Below are 15731 nucleotides of genomic sequence, written 5' to 3'. Positions count from 1 at the left end.
GGATTGCCCATAAGACAGTTCTCCCGCTCTTGATTTATTCATTTCCCCTTTGAATCAAAAAGGTAAAGGGACTCCTAACCATTAGGTCCAGTCGTGACCGACTCTGGGGTTGCAGCGCTCATCTCGCTTTACTGGCCGAGGGAGCCGGTGTACAGCTTCCGGGTCATGTGGCCAGCATGACTAAGCCGCTTCTGGCTGAATCAATAGACTATTATAAAAAGCTAGCTTGGGCAATAGTTTCTTTCTACTAGTCCCATCCCATCCTGCTCACATGCCACTGCCACTGTCTTGCTAAATTGAGGAGGATTTAAACCCCCTACTTATCAGCTGATGAGCGGAGGGTCAAATTCTGCTGCTTTGGCTATGCACCCTACAGGCCCATGCAGCTAACACATGATTCAACCTGAGGGTCATTAGTTCTGAATAGTAATTAGTGCTTCTGCTTCATGCCGAATGACTCATTTGTGCACCTGTTTCTTAGGAATTTGAGAGTCAAGGGAAACCAGGAATGAACATTATACTTTCGGGACTGTGTAATATTTATACCCACTATATAACTACTTACGAAGAATACCAGGTAAATAAACTGGCACCACCCTCGTACAAAATTTCTTTTTCTTTCATATCTGACCATCTTTCATTACAGCTGCAAACTCATTAACACCCACACCAGCAAATGAATGACTCAAAATTACCTCCAGGATAGATTGGAAGCCCCATGTGCATATAAAGGCACTTTTCCAAGGTGCCTGTCATCTAGTAATTTAGCAGGAGCACGAAAGAACAATAAACCCCAGAGGGCCTGCTCCCTGTTTTTCTGTTGATGCCACTACACCTCATTACACTCCCAGAGGGAGTGGAGGTTATTGTTCCTTCTCCTTGCGCACAAAAGCCAGATCAGAGTGGCCCATTCTCCTTCACCACCTGAGGCAAAACAGGAAGATGCCACCCTGCCTCTGCCTTGCTTACAGGGGTCACATGGCAACTTCGGCACGTCTCCAGAAGAAGCCACCGCCACCACACAAAAGCAGCAGGGGCAGGCGGGGCACTTTGGCAAGTGCTGAGGCCCTTGATGCCAGCCCAGAACTCAGGTGTTTTCCTATGTCACTTCACAGGCTCAACGATACGAAGGAGCATCCACCATTTTTGGACCACACACCCTTTCTGCTTACATCCAGTCATTCCGTGCTCTGGCCAGGGCTATTGCTAAGGTAATTGCTGAGCTGTACAGATGGGACTCTCTATATTTCATTGAAACAGAAGTGCAGGCCTTTTCTTTTGTGTTCTTCAGGGGCTATTTCGTAATACAGCTTGGACGCTCAGTATTTAGGACCGGATCTACCATTAGGTAGATAGTGGCAGCGCTAAGCTCTTGCCCCTTCCCTTTTCCATGCCTGTACAGTGGTACCTCAGGTTAGGAACTTACCATAATTCGTTCTGGAGGTCTGTTCTTAACCTGAAACTGTTCTTAACCTGAAGCACCACTTTAACTAATGGGGCCTCTCGCTGCCGCTGCGTCACCGGAGCACGATTTCTGTTCTCATCCTGAAACAAAGTTCTTAACCCGAGGTACTATTTCTGGGTTAGTGGAGTCTGTAACCTGAAGCGTATGTAACCCAAGGTACCACTGTACATCATTAAGACGCAACAGACCATTGCCATTTCAAAGCAAATTTAACTCATTTCAGGATACTGTTCCGGACTTGCCCCAACTCCCAGAGCCAGTCATTTTCAACATAAGCCTGAACCTTTTGCTTCCTGTTCTTGATGCAAAACCACTTGGTAGCAAATTTGGGGACGTCGTACAAGATGCACGGTCAAAGTACAGGGTGGTATGTATACAATTTTTTAAAAAATAAAATACTATGGTGTTCTTCTTTGTACCATTTTGAACATGGAAATTATGCAGTTTCTTAACTTACATCAAATATACTAATTAAGGATATGCATTTGGGAAATAGAATTAGAAGTTAGAATGGTAGTAGCCCCATTAATATTCATCTTGGATTAAATAGATATGAACCAAAAGAACTCCAAATGAGATAACCCCAAACACTTTTTTCATTAATTATTTTCAGGCTTCTTTTTCCACACACACCCTTTCCAGATTTATTTAGCTCTACACACACACACTCTACTCCAACACACACATGATGAAAGTCGGGGCAACTGAAGGGGTGTCCCCCCCCCCAGATGCTTTTATGTCAGAAGTGGACTTTTTTTGCCCTACTGTGCAGATTGGTGCAAAGTTAGCTTCTGAAATGCAATCTGAATTTTGAAATACAGAAGAACTAAATCTGAATTAACGAAATACAAATGATAAACATACAAAATAAATTACGAAAACAATGTTTAACCCGCCCCCAAAAAAGGTAAAAATATAGCCACTACCCTCCATTCCTCTGAGTTCTTTATTGAACCAAAACAGCACCATTTGTGCAGCAGAGAAATAACCCCACCCTCTTTTCAAAGCCACTGTACAATACAGCACATTCCTTTATGTCTGTTTAATGGCTCCTACTACAGTAGGAGCTGAACAAACACCACCCTACTGCTCAGAGGATAAGTAGCGATAATCACCTGACCTCCTTGCGCAGGAGCAGTGTTGTGTGGTGTGTACACACAAAATAGCGTTCGTTTCCTCAAGAACAATTCTCTCTCTCACACCTCAGGGCGAAGTTGTCGATGTTCATTTTGTTGGTGCAAATCCAAGGAATTCTGCAGCAAATATGGTAAGAATCTTCAGGGACAGGTTTTTTCTGGGTTCGTTGGTTTCCAGCCGCCCTCCCCATCTCCCTGCATTTATGTGCAGAGATTTGAGGTGCAAGAAATATGGGAGCATAAGGGATACCGAGAGGAAACAAAGGAGAGGAAGGAATAGCACTGGGAGCTTTAAAAAGCACATTGTTTGAAAAAAAAAACATTTATGCCAACGCAGAGGCAAGTCTCATCTCATGCTTCTCGTGATAATCTCTGGGTCACTGTTCTGTAAACTTTTTTTTTTTTCCCCAGACCAGTTTCACATTTCTCATAGTAGAGAAATTTGACAATGCTTCCAGAAGTTGGCAAGTACTGCATGACGATGCCTCATGGGACACCAGGTGAGCCAATTAAATAATAATAATACAGAGAACTGGCAGGAGTTACATTTTCCTCAAACGGCTGTGGGCCAACCTTTTCACAATCCTAAAAGCATTGCTTGCAGGTTGCAGCAATCCTCTTTTTTAAAATGCAAATAGCATCATTAAGAGGGAGACAATCAGGAAGGGGACAATTGTAGGCAGGGAGATTTAACCCTTATGCTTCTCTGCCAAAGTACTGACGAAAATTCCTTGGTACAAGATGCAAGTTCTTCTTGGTTCCAGTGAGAGCTTCTATTCCATTCCAAACAGCAATTTACAGAGCAGTGGTTTTTACTGGGACCACAACCTGGGAGGGAAATTTTCTTTCGAAGCTGCCCCATGTGTCATGTAGCTTGTTCTTGATTATGTCCTCCAAAAGCAATGACATGCACCTCTGCTTCCACATTTGTGGAATGCATTCCCCAGGGAGTCTTGCTTGGTGCAATCTTTTATCAATTTGGGGGCCACCAGGCAACTACATTCCTTTTTGTGCAAAATTATCACTGATGCAGCCTGTTTCATACAGTAGAAATGGGAAGTATAAATGTGAAAATACAAAGTTGATGAATTGGCTTATATATAAGTATATTATGTTAACCTTCAGCGATTATGGCTTTTAATGTCTCAAAATCTACGTAATTTGAAATTTGTTGCTCATAATATCAGGGCCCTTGCTCATCCCAGTTGGGCATAGGAAGCAGACACCATGAAATGCAAATTGTGACATTTCAAATAGCTATCTGGACATCCCATAGTCATTAGCTCGCCTACGTTCCAATTAAAAACTACTACCTGTAATTGCCTGCTTGCAATCTCATTTCCCAATCCTTTCCTGAAGACACGGGAGTGGGAAGCACACAACAGGGATCCATCGTGTCCCTTTCTCCCGTAGAATCATTGAATTGTCAAGCAGGAAGGGGCCACGAGGCTCATCTTGTCCAATTCCCTGCAGTGCAGGAATATTTTGCCCAATGAAATGTACTTTTCTGGTAACTGTTGCTTGTGTATTCTCTGACTTGGCTTAATCCATCACCCTCGCTCTCCCAACCAGGTTCATCTGGCAAAAAGGCAACTGGGGACGAAGCACATCTCAGTTACAGTGGCACATTCAAAACAACACTGAACCAGGAACTTACAGACTACAATACTTTGGTCACAGCAAAGAATTGCTGAGCTCAATTCGGGCATTTAATGGCTCATCTTCCACATTCGAAGTTTCAAACTGAAATCTGCAGTTGTAAAATTGGTAGCTAGAAGCTGGAATGTTTATCATAAGGGTGATGTAAGTAAATGGGAGGCTTTTGTGTAGCAATAGTGGCCATCTCCATCCTTAGCTTCCCAATAGGATTGACTTCTGGAATGAATTCTGTGACAGTGTTCACAGTCCTCACAATTTGTTTACAGTCCTCTGCTGTGCAGTAAAAAATGAAATGCCAGGCGCAATAGAGATTTTAGGTTGGTTGTGCAGGGGAGTACATTTAAAGGGAGTAAATTTAAAGACAGACAGCCGGAATATTTGTACCAGCCTTCCAGCATTTCAAATGAAACACTGTTGTTTCTGGTGTCTCATTCTCGTCTGCAGCTTGTTGAACTTATTCTTTCATAACTATTATTTAATAGCATTTTCATAGATCACAGAACTGTAAAGTTGGAAGGGACCCTGAGTCCAACCCCCTGCAATGCAGGAATCGTAGGCCCAACATGGGGCTCAAACTCACAACCCTGAGATCAAGAGTCTCATGTTCTGCCAACTAAGCTGAAATGTAAATTTATAAGTCTATTCTGTGAAATAGTGTTCACTGCAGGTGTTCAAAGATTTGTAACACGGGTGCTAGAACATTGCCCAAAAGTTGTGCTGAGCTAAATGGGCTACTGTGAAAACCTACTCATTCTCTCAGGACAGAGAACTATGTCCGTACTATTGCAGCCCTGGCCAACTGGATACCCTCCAATTCCCATCCACCCCAGCCAACACAAGCTGTCTAGGCCTAGTGGGAGTTGTTACCTATAACACCTGGAGGAAGCTGTGTTGGCTACCTAGGAGGGCCTTAGGAAAGCATACTGTGAAAAGTTGTAGGGAGGAAACAATGAGCTGTATCCTTGTTGCAGCACCAGGTGTCTACCTGCCAGTCCTGGCAGTACAGGACTGTGTGCCGTGTGAGATTTGAACATCTTCGTGAAAGGAAGAGCAGTTGATAACTTCGCTGTGGCTGGGGCATGCATACTGCATGGCATGCAGGCACTAACTCCCCTGAGTTACTCATGAACACAATTAAATTCAGTAGAATATTTAGCCAAATGTAGCTTTGGGGAAGTGTGTTTTCAGTCTTTGATCAGTGGTTTGGTTTGGAAATTTTTATACTGATTAACCTTTTGAAACTGATGAAAGCAAGCTGTTAATTTAATATTAAATTGCCTAGCTATTTATGCAACAGACTCACCAGACTCTGATTTACAGTGGAAGGATTAGCTCAGAGAGTCATCGCTTTTTCGCAGCTAGCAGTGGAATGTCCAAGTGACAACAGACATGTTCAAAGATCAATAGTGAGTTCCTTATATAATTGGGGTGTATAATTGACTGTATTGATATGGGGCTATCTGTTTAGCCCATTTTAGTGTTGGCTAAGCTCTAAAATCTTCCTGGATGTTTTAACTGTGTATTGACAAATGTACTTTTTTCTGACTGACGGTCGAATAAAAGGTTGATGATGATGATGGGGTGATTTCTCCCAAAGTTTCTTTCGAGAATATGTTCGCTTTACATGTTTAACGGGTGAATCCCCTCTGCAAGCAGTCAGTTAAGACTGATCTGGTCCCCATCACCAGTCCCCAAAGCCTGCTGGGTAAGGAGGGAGGGAAAAGAAAGAAGGTTGGAAGAAGAGGAGGAGGAGGAGGAAGAAGAGACAGTCCCACCCACTTAATTCTCTGGCCCTGCTCACCACCAGCATGTGTCACCTCATGGATTACCCTTGAGTGACCAAAAAAGTTTCCTCATGGTTTGCTTTAAAAGGAACCTTGAAGAGGTCTAGTAGCCATTTGTAAGATCAACCATTCTTGGAATGTCTCTCCTGCATGTAGGTAATCATGTAGTAGAATTCTTATTTTTGGCCAATAGAACAGGCAAGGCCCAAAACACACCAACCGTGAACAATGCAAAACCATTTGTCACCCTACGTGGGAAGTTATATATATAAAACCGCTTCAGTACAGATGTGCAGATTCCAGCCATGCCATAAAACAGGTTACTTGAAGTGACCACAACTGCAGAGAGAGAGCTGCCTCACACAAACAGGTTGCACCCACATAACTGCATCATGAACAAGCAAATGTGGCTAGCTACGCCTAGAAACAGAGTCACTGCAATGGTTTATAATTGTTGTGCTATTAAGCAGGAGATGTGGCTGAAACAAAGAGAAATACCTTCCATTTGTGCTGCATAATTCTGCTTATTATATGCATTTTGTCAAGCAGTTTTCTTCTGACAGAAAGCATCTTTGTTGGGCAGGGGCTGGATTTCACTGAATATATGCATTCCATGTGCACTTTTCAATCACATGTACTGTACACATTCTCGGTTGGAGAAGTACAAGGCAAAAGATGCAAATTTTTAAGGAGCACTGTGTTTCGGCTCACGTATTGTTCAGGAAGTGTAAACTGGGTATGTTCACTATCAAGATCATCAGAACCCAGAGAATGTTCATTATTAAAAAAAGGTAAAGGTAAAGGACCCGTGGACAGTTAAGGTCAGTCAAAGGCAACTGTGGGATGCAGTGCTCATCTCGCTTTCAGGTTGAGAGAGCCGGTGTTTGTCCATAGACAGCTTTCTGCGCCATGTGGCCAGCATGACTAAACCACTTCTGGCGCAATGGAACACCGTGATGGAAGCCAGAGCACATGGAAACAGTTTAATTTCCTGCTACAATGGTTCCTATTTATCTACTTGCACTGGCGTGCTTTCAAACTGCTAGGTTGGCAGGAGCTGGGACAGAGCAACAGGAGCTCACTCCATCACGGGGATTCGAACCGTCGACCTTCTGATCAGCAAGCCCAAGAGGCTCAGTGGTTTAGACCACAGTGCCACCTGCATTATTAACACTGGATGCATTCACTGAAGGAATGAAGAATTCATCTGCATCAACTTCAAATGCAAACTGAACTCATTTCTCCCCCATCTCTAGCATGCACTCATCAACAATGAATGTTTTCTGGGTTTTGATAAGTGTGCAACTGAGCAGAACAAGCACACAAAGAATTTCAAAGCTAAAATTAACTGCCTTTTAGGAAATCAAAAAGGCTTTAAAATATAGGTGATTATCAGGAACAAACCTTAGTTAAATTTAACGAAGGCCCCTTTCTAGATGTTCATTGTATTGTGCTTCCCAAACAAGAGGGCGAAGCTTACCATAGACAACTTCACTTAAGTGGCTACATCACAAGCAAGAATGCACATGGTTGGATGCATGTACTCAAGATATTCAAGTGTGTTTACTTTGCAGATCAATACTGCAAAAGCTCAGTATTGCTCAGTAGAAAGCTGCCTCCATACCAGCAATGTCGCAACAATTCCTTGTGATACTAGAGCCAGCTTCGCTATGAGTTTTTTCAAATGGAAATTCGTTCCTTCCATTCGTTCCCTCTGATTACTACAAATTGTTTTCAGAAGAAACCTGTGAGAATCGCCAGCCTTCCAAAAGCCACATCCCAGTTGTTTATCAAATCCAGGCACACCATAAAGCAGATTTTGTGACCTTGTGAAATGAAGTTAACCACAGTATAAAGCAGCAGTTCTGCAGCTGAGTTCCTTTGCAGAAGTCAATAGGCATCTGTTGATTTTCAGAGTAAACCAAAGAACGCATTTAACCTTTTTTCATCCCTGCTTATTCCAGGCAAGAGCAGCCACGTGCAAAATTAAAAGGCTTTTTACTGTGTCAACATTGTTTTACACACAGTTTTATCATCTATTTGAATGTCTAGTTTGCCTTCTTTGTGCATACAGGGCCACCCTCCACCTCCCCAGCACTGCGTTAGAAACTATCTTAACTACATCCTCAGAGAAGAACTTCCTCCTTCTCTGCTACCCTCATTAGGGCACAGGCTTTTTACCTGCTGAAAGGACAGAAAACAAAAGTCCCATGCAAAGGAGCATTCCTTCTCTCCTTTCTTCCACTGGGGAGGAACATCTTCAAATAGTGTAGCAAGACTTAACAAAAATCTATCTTAGCAAAAGGTTATTGGGTACGCTAAGGAGAGGGGGAGGGCCCTTTCAAGCACGTTGTCATCTTTTGCTATAACTGTTTGCCTCACTGGCCAGCAGCTCCACACCTCTGTGATCTAATTCTCTAGTTACAGAATAGACAATGGCTCCATTTGTCCAGCTTGGTTGCTTGGCCCCAGGCCTCAAGGGAGTCCGTTTCGCCTTCTTGGCTAGACTTGCACAACACAGTAGCATCGAGCTGAATATCATGGAAAACCCACACAGCAGAAACGAGGCCATGTAGTTGCCAGTTGTGTCCACAAGCCAACCTGTAGGGAAAGATACAACATTGCTGCTATTATTATTATTATTATTATTATTATTATTATTATTATTACTTCAATTTATATACAACCCTTTATCAAAACATTCCAGGGCAGTGTGCAATATTAAGAATGCATTAGGGAGAACCTAACCCAGCCTTTCTCAACCTGTGGGTCCCCAGATGTTGTTGAACTACAACTCCCATCACCCCTAGCTAGCAAGGCCAGAGCTCAGGGATGATGGGAGCTGTAGTCCAACAACATCTAGGGACACACAGGTTGAGAACCGCTGACTACCCTTATGGTTGCAAAGGTCACCCTTGAAAATGTGTTGATGATACTTGGTGAAATCTCGAAAGCCAGAGGACATGCTGAGCAATATGACAGGCAGGGCTTCCACGCTTTGCATTGCTAAGCAGCAGAAGGTATTATCATCAACAACCTCTGTATCCCATGGTCGTCTGCATGGATGTGGGTTACCCCATTTTGTCCTCACAACAATCCCATGAGGAGGGGTCAGGCTGAGAGTGACTGAGTCCCAGTCCCCAATGAGCTTCACAGCTGAGTAAGAGTTTAAACCCAGACCTGCCAGACTGTTTGGTCTGCATAGCTCACATAAGGCGAATGGTTCCAACTTCTTCGGCAGATAATTTGAGTTGCCTTGATGCAAACATTTGGTGGCAGTGGCAAACACTACTTCTAAATAGCAGCACAGGCGGCCTTTGCATTAGAGTGGTTAAGGAAAACAAGGTGTGATTTTGCACTGAAAGTTCACAGTGAGAGAATGAAGAAAAATACCCAGAAGACAATGAAGAACTCTGTTCAGATCTGTCACATATTACTGGCTTTATAGCAACAATGTAGTATGGTGTCTGCTGTTTTTTTCGTTTCCTCTTAACTGGACTTCTCTAGGGTCCTCTTTCTTGCATTTGCCTTGCATACAGAAGGAATGTATTGCCCTCTGGTGTTCAGTTTAGTGCAAGAGGAATCCAAGCAGCGATTGGAAAGAAAAGGAAGGAGCCGGTAAAGCCATGTACTTGAGATTCATACATAACCAGGGAAGCCGATTCACATACAAAACTGACCTGCAACAGGTGGGCTGATTAGGTAGGGTATTGCGTGAAGGAAGTACACCACCCCAAGGGCGGATGACAAGGAAGCCGTGCCCACCACGTCCGCCGTCACCACTGGGAGAAGCGTGATGTAGGCTCCATCGAAATACCCGAAGGTGAAGGAGAAAGGCACAAGGAGCGGAAAGCTCTGGAGCACCGGAAGGAAAAGGCAGCACAGGCCATCCATCCCCACCGCAAAGAAGTAGCAAACATAACGATACTTCTTCAAACACCTGCAAGGCAGTAGGCAAGAGAGTCAGTTGCAATGAAGTCATATTTATTTCATCTGATATCCGTGATCTTCACTGTAGCTGGGGTCTATCTATCTATCTATCTATCTATCTGCAACTCCATGGGCTGATCCTCATGTTTTCTGCCTGGAAGTGCTCTGTTGCATTTGTTGGATTTTTGTCTCCTTTGGTTGTGGACTCTAGCCTGTAATAAAAAGGTAAAGGACCCCTGGACAGTTAAGTCCAGTCAAAGGTGACTATGGGGCTGTGGCGCTCATCTCGCTTTCAGGCCGAGGGAGCCGGCATTTGTCCACAGACAGTTTTCCAGGTCATGTGGCCAGCATGACTAAACTGCTACTGGCACACAGAGGACCGTGATGAGTGCCAGAGTGCACGGAAACGCCGTACACCTTCCTGCCGCAGCAGTACCTATTTATCTACTTGCACTGGCATGCTTTCAAACTGCTAGGTTGGCAGGAGCTGGGACAGAGCAACAGGAGCTCACCTCGTTGTGGGAATTCGAACCGCCGACCTTCTGATCGGCAAGCCCAAGAGGGTGTGGTTTAGACCACAGCGCCACCCTTGTCCCAACTAGCCTGTAATATTTAGCAAGGACACGCAGCTTGAGATGCACTGGATAAAATGGAAACCACAACAAAATTGTTAATGCTGAAGGGGGGAGGAAAGAAAGACGTGAAAAATAATCCGTGGGGCGGATTATTAACGTGGAAAATAATCCGTGGGGCGTGCAATGGGGCTCGTTATTCCACATCACCTAGCTTTCTATGCCATCACTCTTGGCCATTACCGTCTATCTGTCAGCCATCCAAAAGTGATGTTGCCGATGATGTCGACGACCCCAAGGATGGACATGAGGAAGGCCGCCTGCTGATGACTCATCCCGACCCTTAAGGCATAAGGCACCAGGTAAACGAAGAGGGGGCTGCAGCCGTAAGCCATGAACAAGACGGACACCGCGAGCACCACAAAGTCCGGCATCAGCAGAAAGTGGTACTCCTGCCACGAGCATTGGCACAGGTATTTGTGGGACCAGACTTTGATCAGAGGGGAGCAGACCGACCACTGCGTCAAGTCCTGCTTCTGTGCTTCCGGCCCAAACTCCTGCTCCGGGAAGTCGGGCACGCTCTTGCGGTCCTCTTTGCCCGCAACCGGTCTCATCAAGGCACCGCAGACGCAGAGGTTTAAAACGAAACCTCCCAGGATGAGCAAGGCTCCCCGCCAGGAAAACTGTTCAATTAGGAGCTGGACCACCGGGGCCAGGATGAAGGTGCCAATGCCGCTGCCCGACATGGCCATCCCATAAGCCAGGGCTTTCCTCTTGTTGAAATAGTTGCCCACCATGGCTATGGCTGGTGAATAAGAAAGTGCAAATCCCAGGCCTGGAAGAAGAAAATCACAAACACAAGCAAAACACGATTTGTTAGCAATGCAGATGCCATCACTGTTTCTCTTCACTGTTAACCATTCAAAAGGCCAATGAGATCAGCATAAAGGAAATAGCCCTCCTTCCATAGTTTGCGCTCAGATTTTTGCTATGTTCAAAAGGCACACTGAACTGAGGGCTCACCATCATATCTTGCAGCAGTGAGTTCCATAGATGGTTCTCATAGTAATTGTCATTCAGGAAGCTGCCAAGGCATGAAGGAAATCTGCTAGTATAAAGTGCTGGTTATTTTGGGGCAATAGCTGAGCTGAAGGCTGATACTGAAGCACTCGCACAATATGTGCTATAATAGGGACCTTTTTTTTCTTAGCAAACAAGCTATTGGCAGCATTTGAGTACAGCATTTCTACAAAATTGTTATTAAACTGCAGGGGTCTGTGCACTAAGCTCCCATCACCGTGGCTATAATGCGAGTTTTAACAAGTCAGCAGTTTCTGTGTAAACATTTCCATTCCTCATTTTTGAAGAAAACGAACTAGCAGAACATTGCAGGTTATTACACACACACACACACACACACACACACACACGGCTGAATTCGCTGGGGATGATCCCAAGCAATGTAATCAGCTGAAAATGCTGGTTTCACATTTAATTTTAGTGAATTAACCATAGAAGGTTAACTGGTGTGCTTACTTCACACTGTCACAATGTGTGGCCTTTAACTGGGGGATCATGTAATCACTTGAAATCTGATGAATTTTCAGAATCCAGAGTTTGAGAATTTTCAGCTGCAGACTTGAGAATCTTAGTGAGAAGTAGTGGGAAATTTGACCAGAACTTCAAAAGGTGTCATTGGTGAGCCTCACATTGTAACACCAACATTTGAACAGTCATAGGCACATAATTATGGCATTCCACCAAAACAACAAACCTGCATTTCTGAATTTCAAAATTAAGATCCCATTGTGATTTCCAACATTTGAATTTGCAATCTGAGAATCCAAGTCAGAATTATTATTTTTTTTCAAAAGTAACCTTGGCTTTGTTCTGATAGTTTCCTTCATATTCCTGATTTTGTTGACCAGGTTCCCTCCTTTTCCCCTCTCCACATCTCACCATAGTTATGGTTCTCACTGTATGGCTTTGTCCAAGTCACTGTCTCCTTACCTCAGTTCCCAATCTGTAAAATGGAATTATGGTGTCCTAATTCAAATATGTAGTTGGGAAACTGACAGCTGGTCATACGTAAAAGCATAAGATATTCTGATCCATTAACAGATATGTCCAATAATGGAGGAGGAGGGGAGAATTTCCACACACACCCCACACCCCATCTCCCCTCCTCTCTGCAGCCTTCAGTGTTCCTCCACAACTATGCTCTGGGGGGTCCCTCAACCCTCCAGGACAGATTTTCAGGGACTACCAGGGCCTGCAGGTGGAGAAAGAATCAGCCAACATCATCTCCTCTTGTCCTCCATTAGTGGGTGCCTCTGGTGAAGCAACAGCACTAGGACGACCAGCTGGATTTTGGGCAGCGGCTGCAGCCCTAAACACACACAACACACACACACACAAGTTAGTCAAATTAGTCTCCTGAGCAACATGCATGGAGCTCTGCTGCAAGGTTGCAGTTCTCTAGATGCCTATCTGGGGTTAAGTCTCAATGAATTAAGCAGCAGAGCTTATTTCCCAGAAAAATGCACAGAACTGGACTCTCACCAGGAGGTTCCTGAAGCATGGAGATTAATAGTGTTGATGCTACAATAACAATAATAATAATAATAATGGTATGATACCTGTAAGAATTCCTAAGGAAAGGTAAAGATGCTCTAGGCTTGTGGCAAAGGAGCTCAGGATAAGTCCAGCAGATGCAAGAAGTCCTCCCAGAATGATGCCCACTTGGCAGGAGAGGTGATTGCTGATGAAACTCCCCAGTGGAGCTTAAAATGAAAATGAAGGCAGTCAATGGGGTGCATCTCCATTTGAACACACGTACTTTCACATGGACAACCAAGCACATTGGGGATAGATTTCTGTGTACTAAAAAGGGATACACACATATCTGTGATGCTCCCAAATCAAACAGAGAGAAAGGCTGCCATGGGTTCTGCACCCTACCCTCCATAAAGCTTTCAACCATGGCTGTTTCCCCTTAAAAAAAAAAAATCAAGAACAGTGGGGAGGGGGATAAAAGAAAATATTGGCATCCGCTCTAGAGCCCAGGTGATTTGTACATTTAAATTAATAACACACTCCCTAAGTTATGTTAAAATGTTATCTTCCAACGAGGGGGAAAAAAGGTTCTATGCCCCACAATGACTCTGTGCATCTCATAAATGAAATGAGATTATCTCATAAGGGAATTCTGAGTGAGTGACGCTTTGTGGATGGGGAAGCAATTGGCATACAGGTCAAAGGAGCCCACATCATCCCCTTCCCAGGTGACACTTGACAATAGATGTGAGTAGGGATGAGCAGATTGGCCTGTTTCTACTCTGTCTCGGTTTTACACATACTCATTCATAAATCTGTGTTTTTTCCATGCTGGTCTGTGATTTTTTTTAAATGTACGAAAGTTCACACTGGGTGGCGTTCAACTAAATTTTACTCAGAGTAGGCCCACTGAAATGAATGGGCTTAACTCATTTCAGTAGGCCTGCTCTGAATAAAACTTAAGTCAAAAAACACCATTTTTTAAAAGGTCTTTCATGGAAAGAAGTGCCAATTCCCTTCTGCTTGCGCAAATATGGCTTCGGAGGCCAGGAAGTGAATTGTACCCTGTGAGTTTTGCATTTCAGCTTGTGTAATTACAATCACACCTCGTGTTACGTTTGCTTCACGATGTGGCTTTTCAGGTTACAAATGCGGCCAACCTGGAAGTGTTTACTATTGCGCTTTGCGCACGCACAGTAGCAGCACTCTACTTACGGACCTTTGGGGTGCGAACGGCACTCTGAAACGGATCGCATTCGTAAGTAGAGGTATCACTGTAGTCCAAAACAAAGTGATGGGAGTGCATCCTAAAAGTTTCTCCAATAAGTACCTGCCTTAAACTTTGATTCCCTGATTACTAAAATGCATATCGTGTATTTTAAACCATAACAGGAAAGCAGTGCACTATAAATGAAATGAAACAACTGGAAACCAGAGAGATTGTGTGGAATTGCTTGTTCTGATCATCAGGCAGGTCTAAACCAGAAACTCTGCTCATTTAGTTCTGGTTTTTTATGACTATGTATCGCACCGTTGGGACACGGGTGGCGCTGTGGGTTAAACCACAGAGCCTAAGACTTGCCGATCAGAAGGTCGGCGGTTCGAATCCCCGCGACGGGGTGAGCGGGGACCCGTTGCTCGGTCCCTGCTCCTGCCAACCTAGCAGTTCGAAAGCACGTCAAAGTGCAAGTAGATAAATAGGTACCGCTCCGGCGGGAAGGTAAACAGTGTTTCCGCGCGCTGCTCTGGTTTGCCAGAAGCGGCTTAGTCATGCTGGCTACATGACCCAGAAGCTGTCTGCAGACAAACGCTGGCTCCCTCGGCCAATAAAGCGAGATGAGCGCCGCAACCCCAGAGTTGGTCACGACTGGACCTAATGGTCAGGGGTCCCTTTACCTTTACCTTTATCACACCGTTACTAAAAGAAGACGTGCAGCACAATCTTATGCATATTTGCCCAGAAGGAAGTCCTATTGAATTGAATGAGACTTTTAGGCATAGGACTGCAGCCTAAAAGTACTTCACCCATACACACAATTGATCCAAATACTCACCACAAAACATTGTAGCACAGTCTACTATGGAATGGATCCAAGCTGTCCGGGCATAATCTTGAGCAAAGTAAGTCTGGAACTCCACAAAAAAAATTGAGATGCATCTGGAAAACACACACACACATGTTAAGCTACTACAGTTAAAGAATAAATGGAAACTAACTTAAGATGTATGGTGGATTCCAAGTGAAAGGCAGAGAATTGCATTCAACATGGTTCCTTGTGCTTTTTGAGCTAGGGATGTCAAAGCAAGGGAAAGGGGCATGGAAATTGCCATAATTCATGTGTTCACCCGAGGGCAGGAATGGAAATAATAGAAACGAATATGAGCACTATTAGCTATCTATTTATCTATCTATCTTTTATCTAAAGTTAAGTAACATTCATGGACCTTTAGCCAACAGAATACTCCCCACTGCTCAACCAAAAAACCCCAAATTGTGGCACAGAGGGACTGTGTGTGTGTGTGTTATTAAATTTCCTGTTTTATAATTTCAGATAAACATTTTACATACTTAAGATATCACTGACTTCCCTTCTTCTCTTTCCATGGTTCATTTTACATATCTTATATC

At 44.0% G+C, this 15731-nt stretch overlaps 2 protein-coding genes across 5 annotated transcripts in view; one reads left to right on the top strand and one right to left on the bottom strand.

Annotated features, from left to right (window-relative positions):
* ASAH2 (N-acylsphingosine amidohydrolase 2) overlaps positions 1–5834 on the top strand; it is a 40126-nt gene extending 34292 nt beyond the window's left edge. Inside the window, exons 17-22 of the mRNA XM_028729720.2 lie at positions 482–577; positions 1116–1211; positions 1689–1832; positions 2673–2732; positions 3013–3101; positions 4174–5834. Coding sequence (XP_028585553.2) covers positions 482–577; positions 1116–1211; positions 1689–1832; positions 2673–2732; positions 3013–3101; positions 4174–4348 — 660 coding nt within the window. The 3' untranslated portion in view covers positions 4349–5834. The remainder of the gene's footprint in view (positions 1–481; positions 578–1115; positions 1212–1688; positions 1833–2672; positions 2733–3012; positions 3102–4173) is intronic.
* Positions 5835–8025: 2191 nt separating this feature from the next.
* SLC16A12 (solute carrier family 16 member 12) overlaps positions 8026–15731 on the bottom strand; it is a 41171-nt gene continuing 33465 nt past the window's right edge. For 3 of the 4 annotated variants that reach the window (XM_028729721.2, XM_028729723.2, XM_077930467.1), the window contains 5 exons: positions 15157–15260; positions 13186–13329; positions 10790–11381; positions 9725–9984; positions 8026–8645 (listed from right to left, as the gene is read on the bottom strand). In XM_028729721.2, coding sequence (XP_028585554.1) covers positions 8398–8645; positions 9725–9984; positions 10790–11381; positions 13186–13329; positions 15157–15260 — 1348 coding nt within the window. In that variant the 3' untranslated portion in view covers positions 8026–8397. Of the gene's footprint in view, positions 8646–9724; positions 9985–10789; positions 11382–13185; positions 13330–14321; positions 14377–15156; positions 15261–15731 lie in introns of those variants that run through there. The other variant, XM_028729724.2, reaches the window with a different exon arrangement.

Source organism: Podarcis muralis, chromosome 6 (genome assembly GCF_964188315.1).
Source record: "Podarcis muralis chromosome 6, rPodMur119.hap1.1, whole genome shotgun sequence".
Lineage (NCBI taxonomy): Eukaryota > Metazoa > Chordata > Lepidosauria > Squamata > Lacertidae > Podarcis > Podarcis muralis.
Note: the sequence above shows the minus strand (reverse complement) of the source record. Positions and strands in the feature narration are given on the sequence as shown.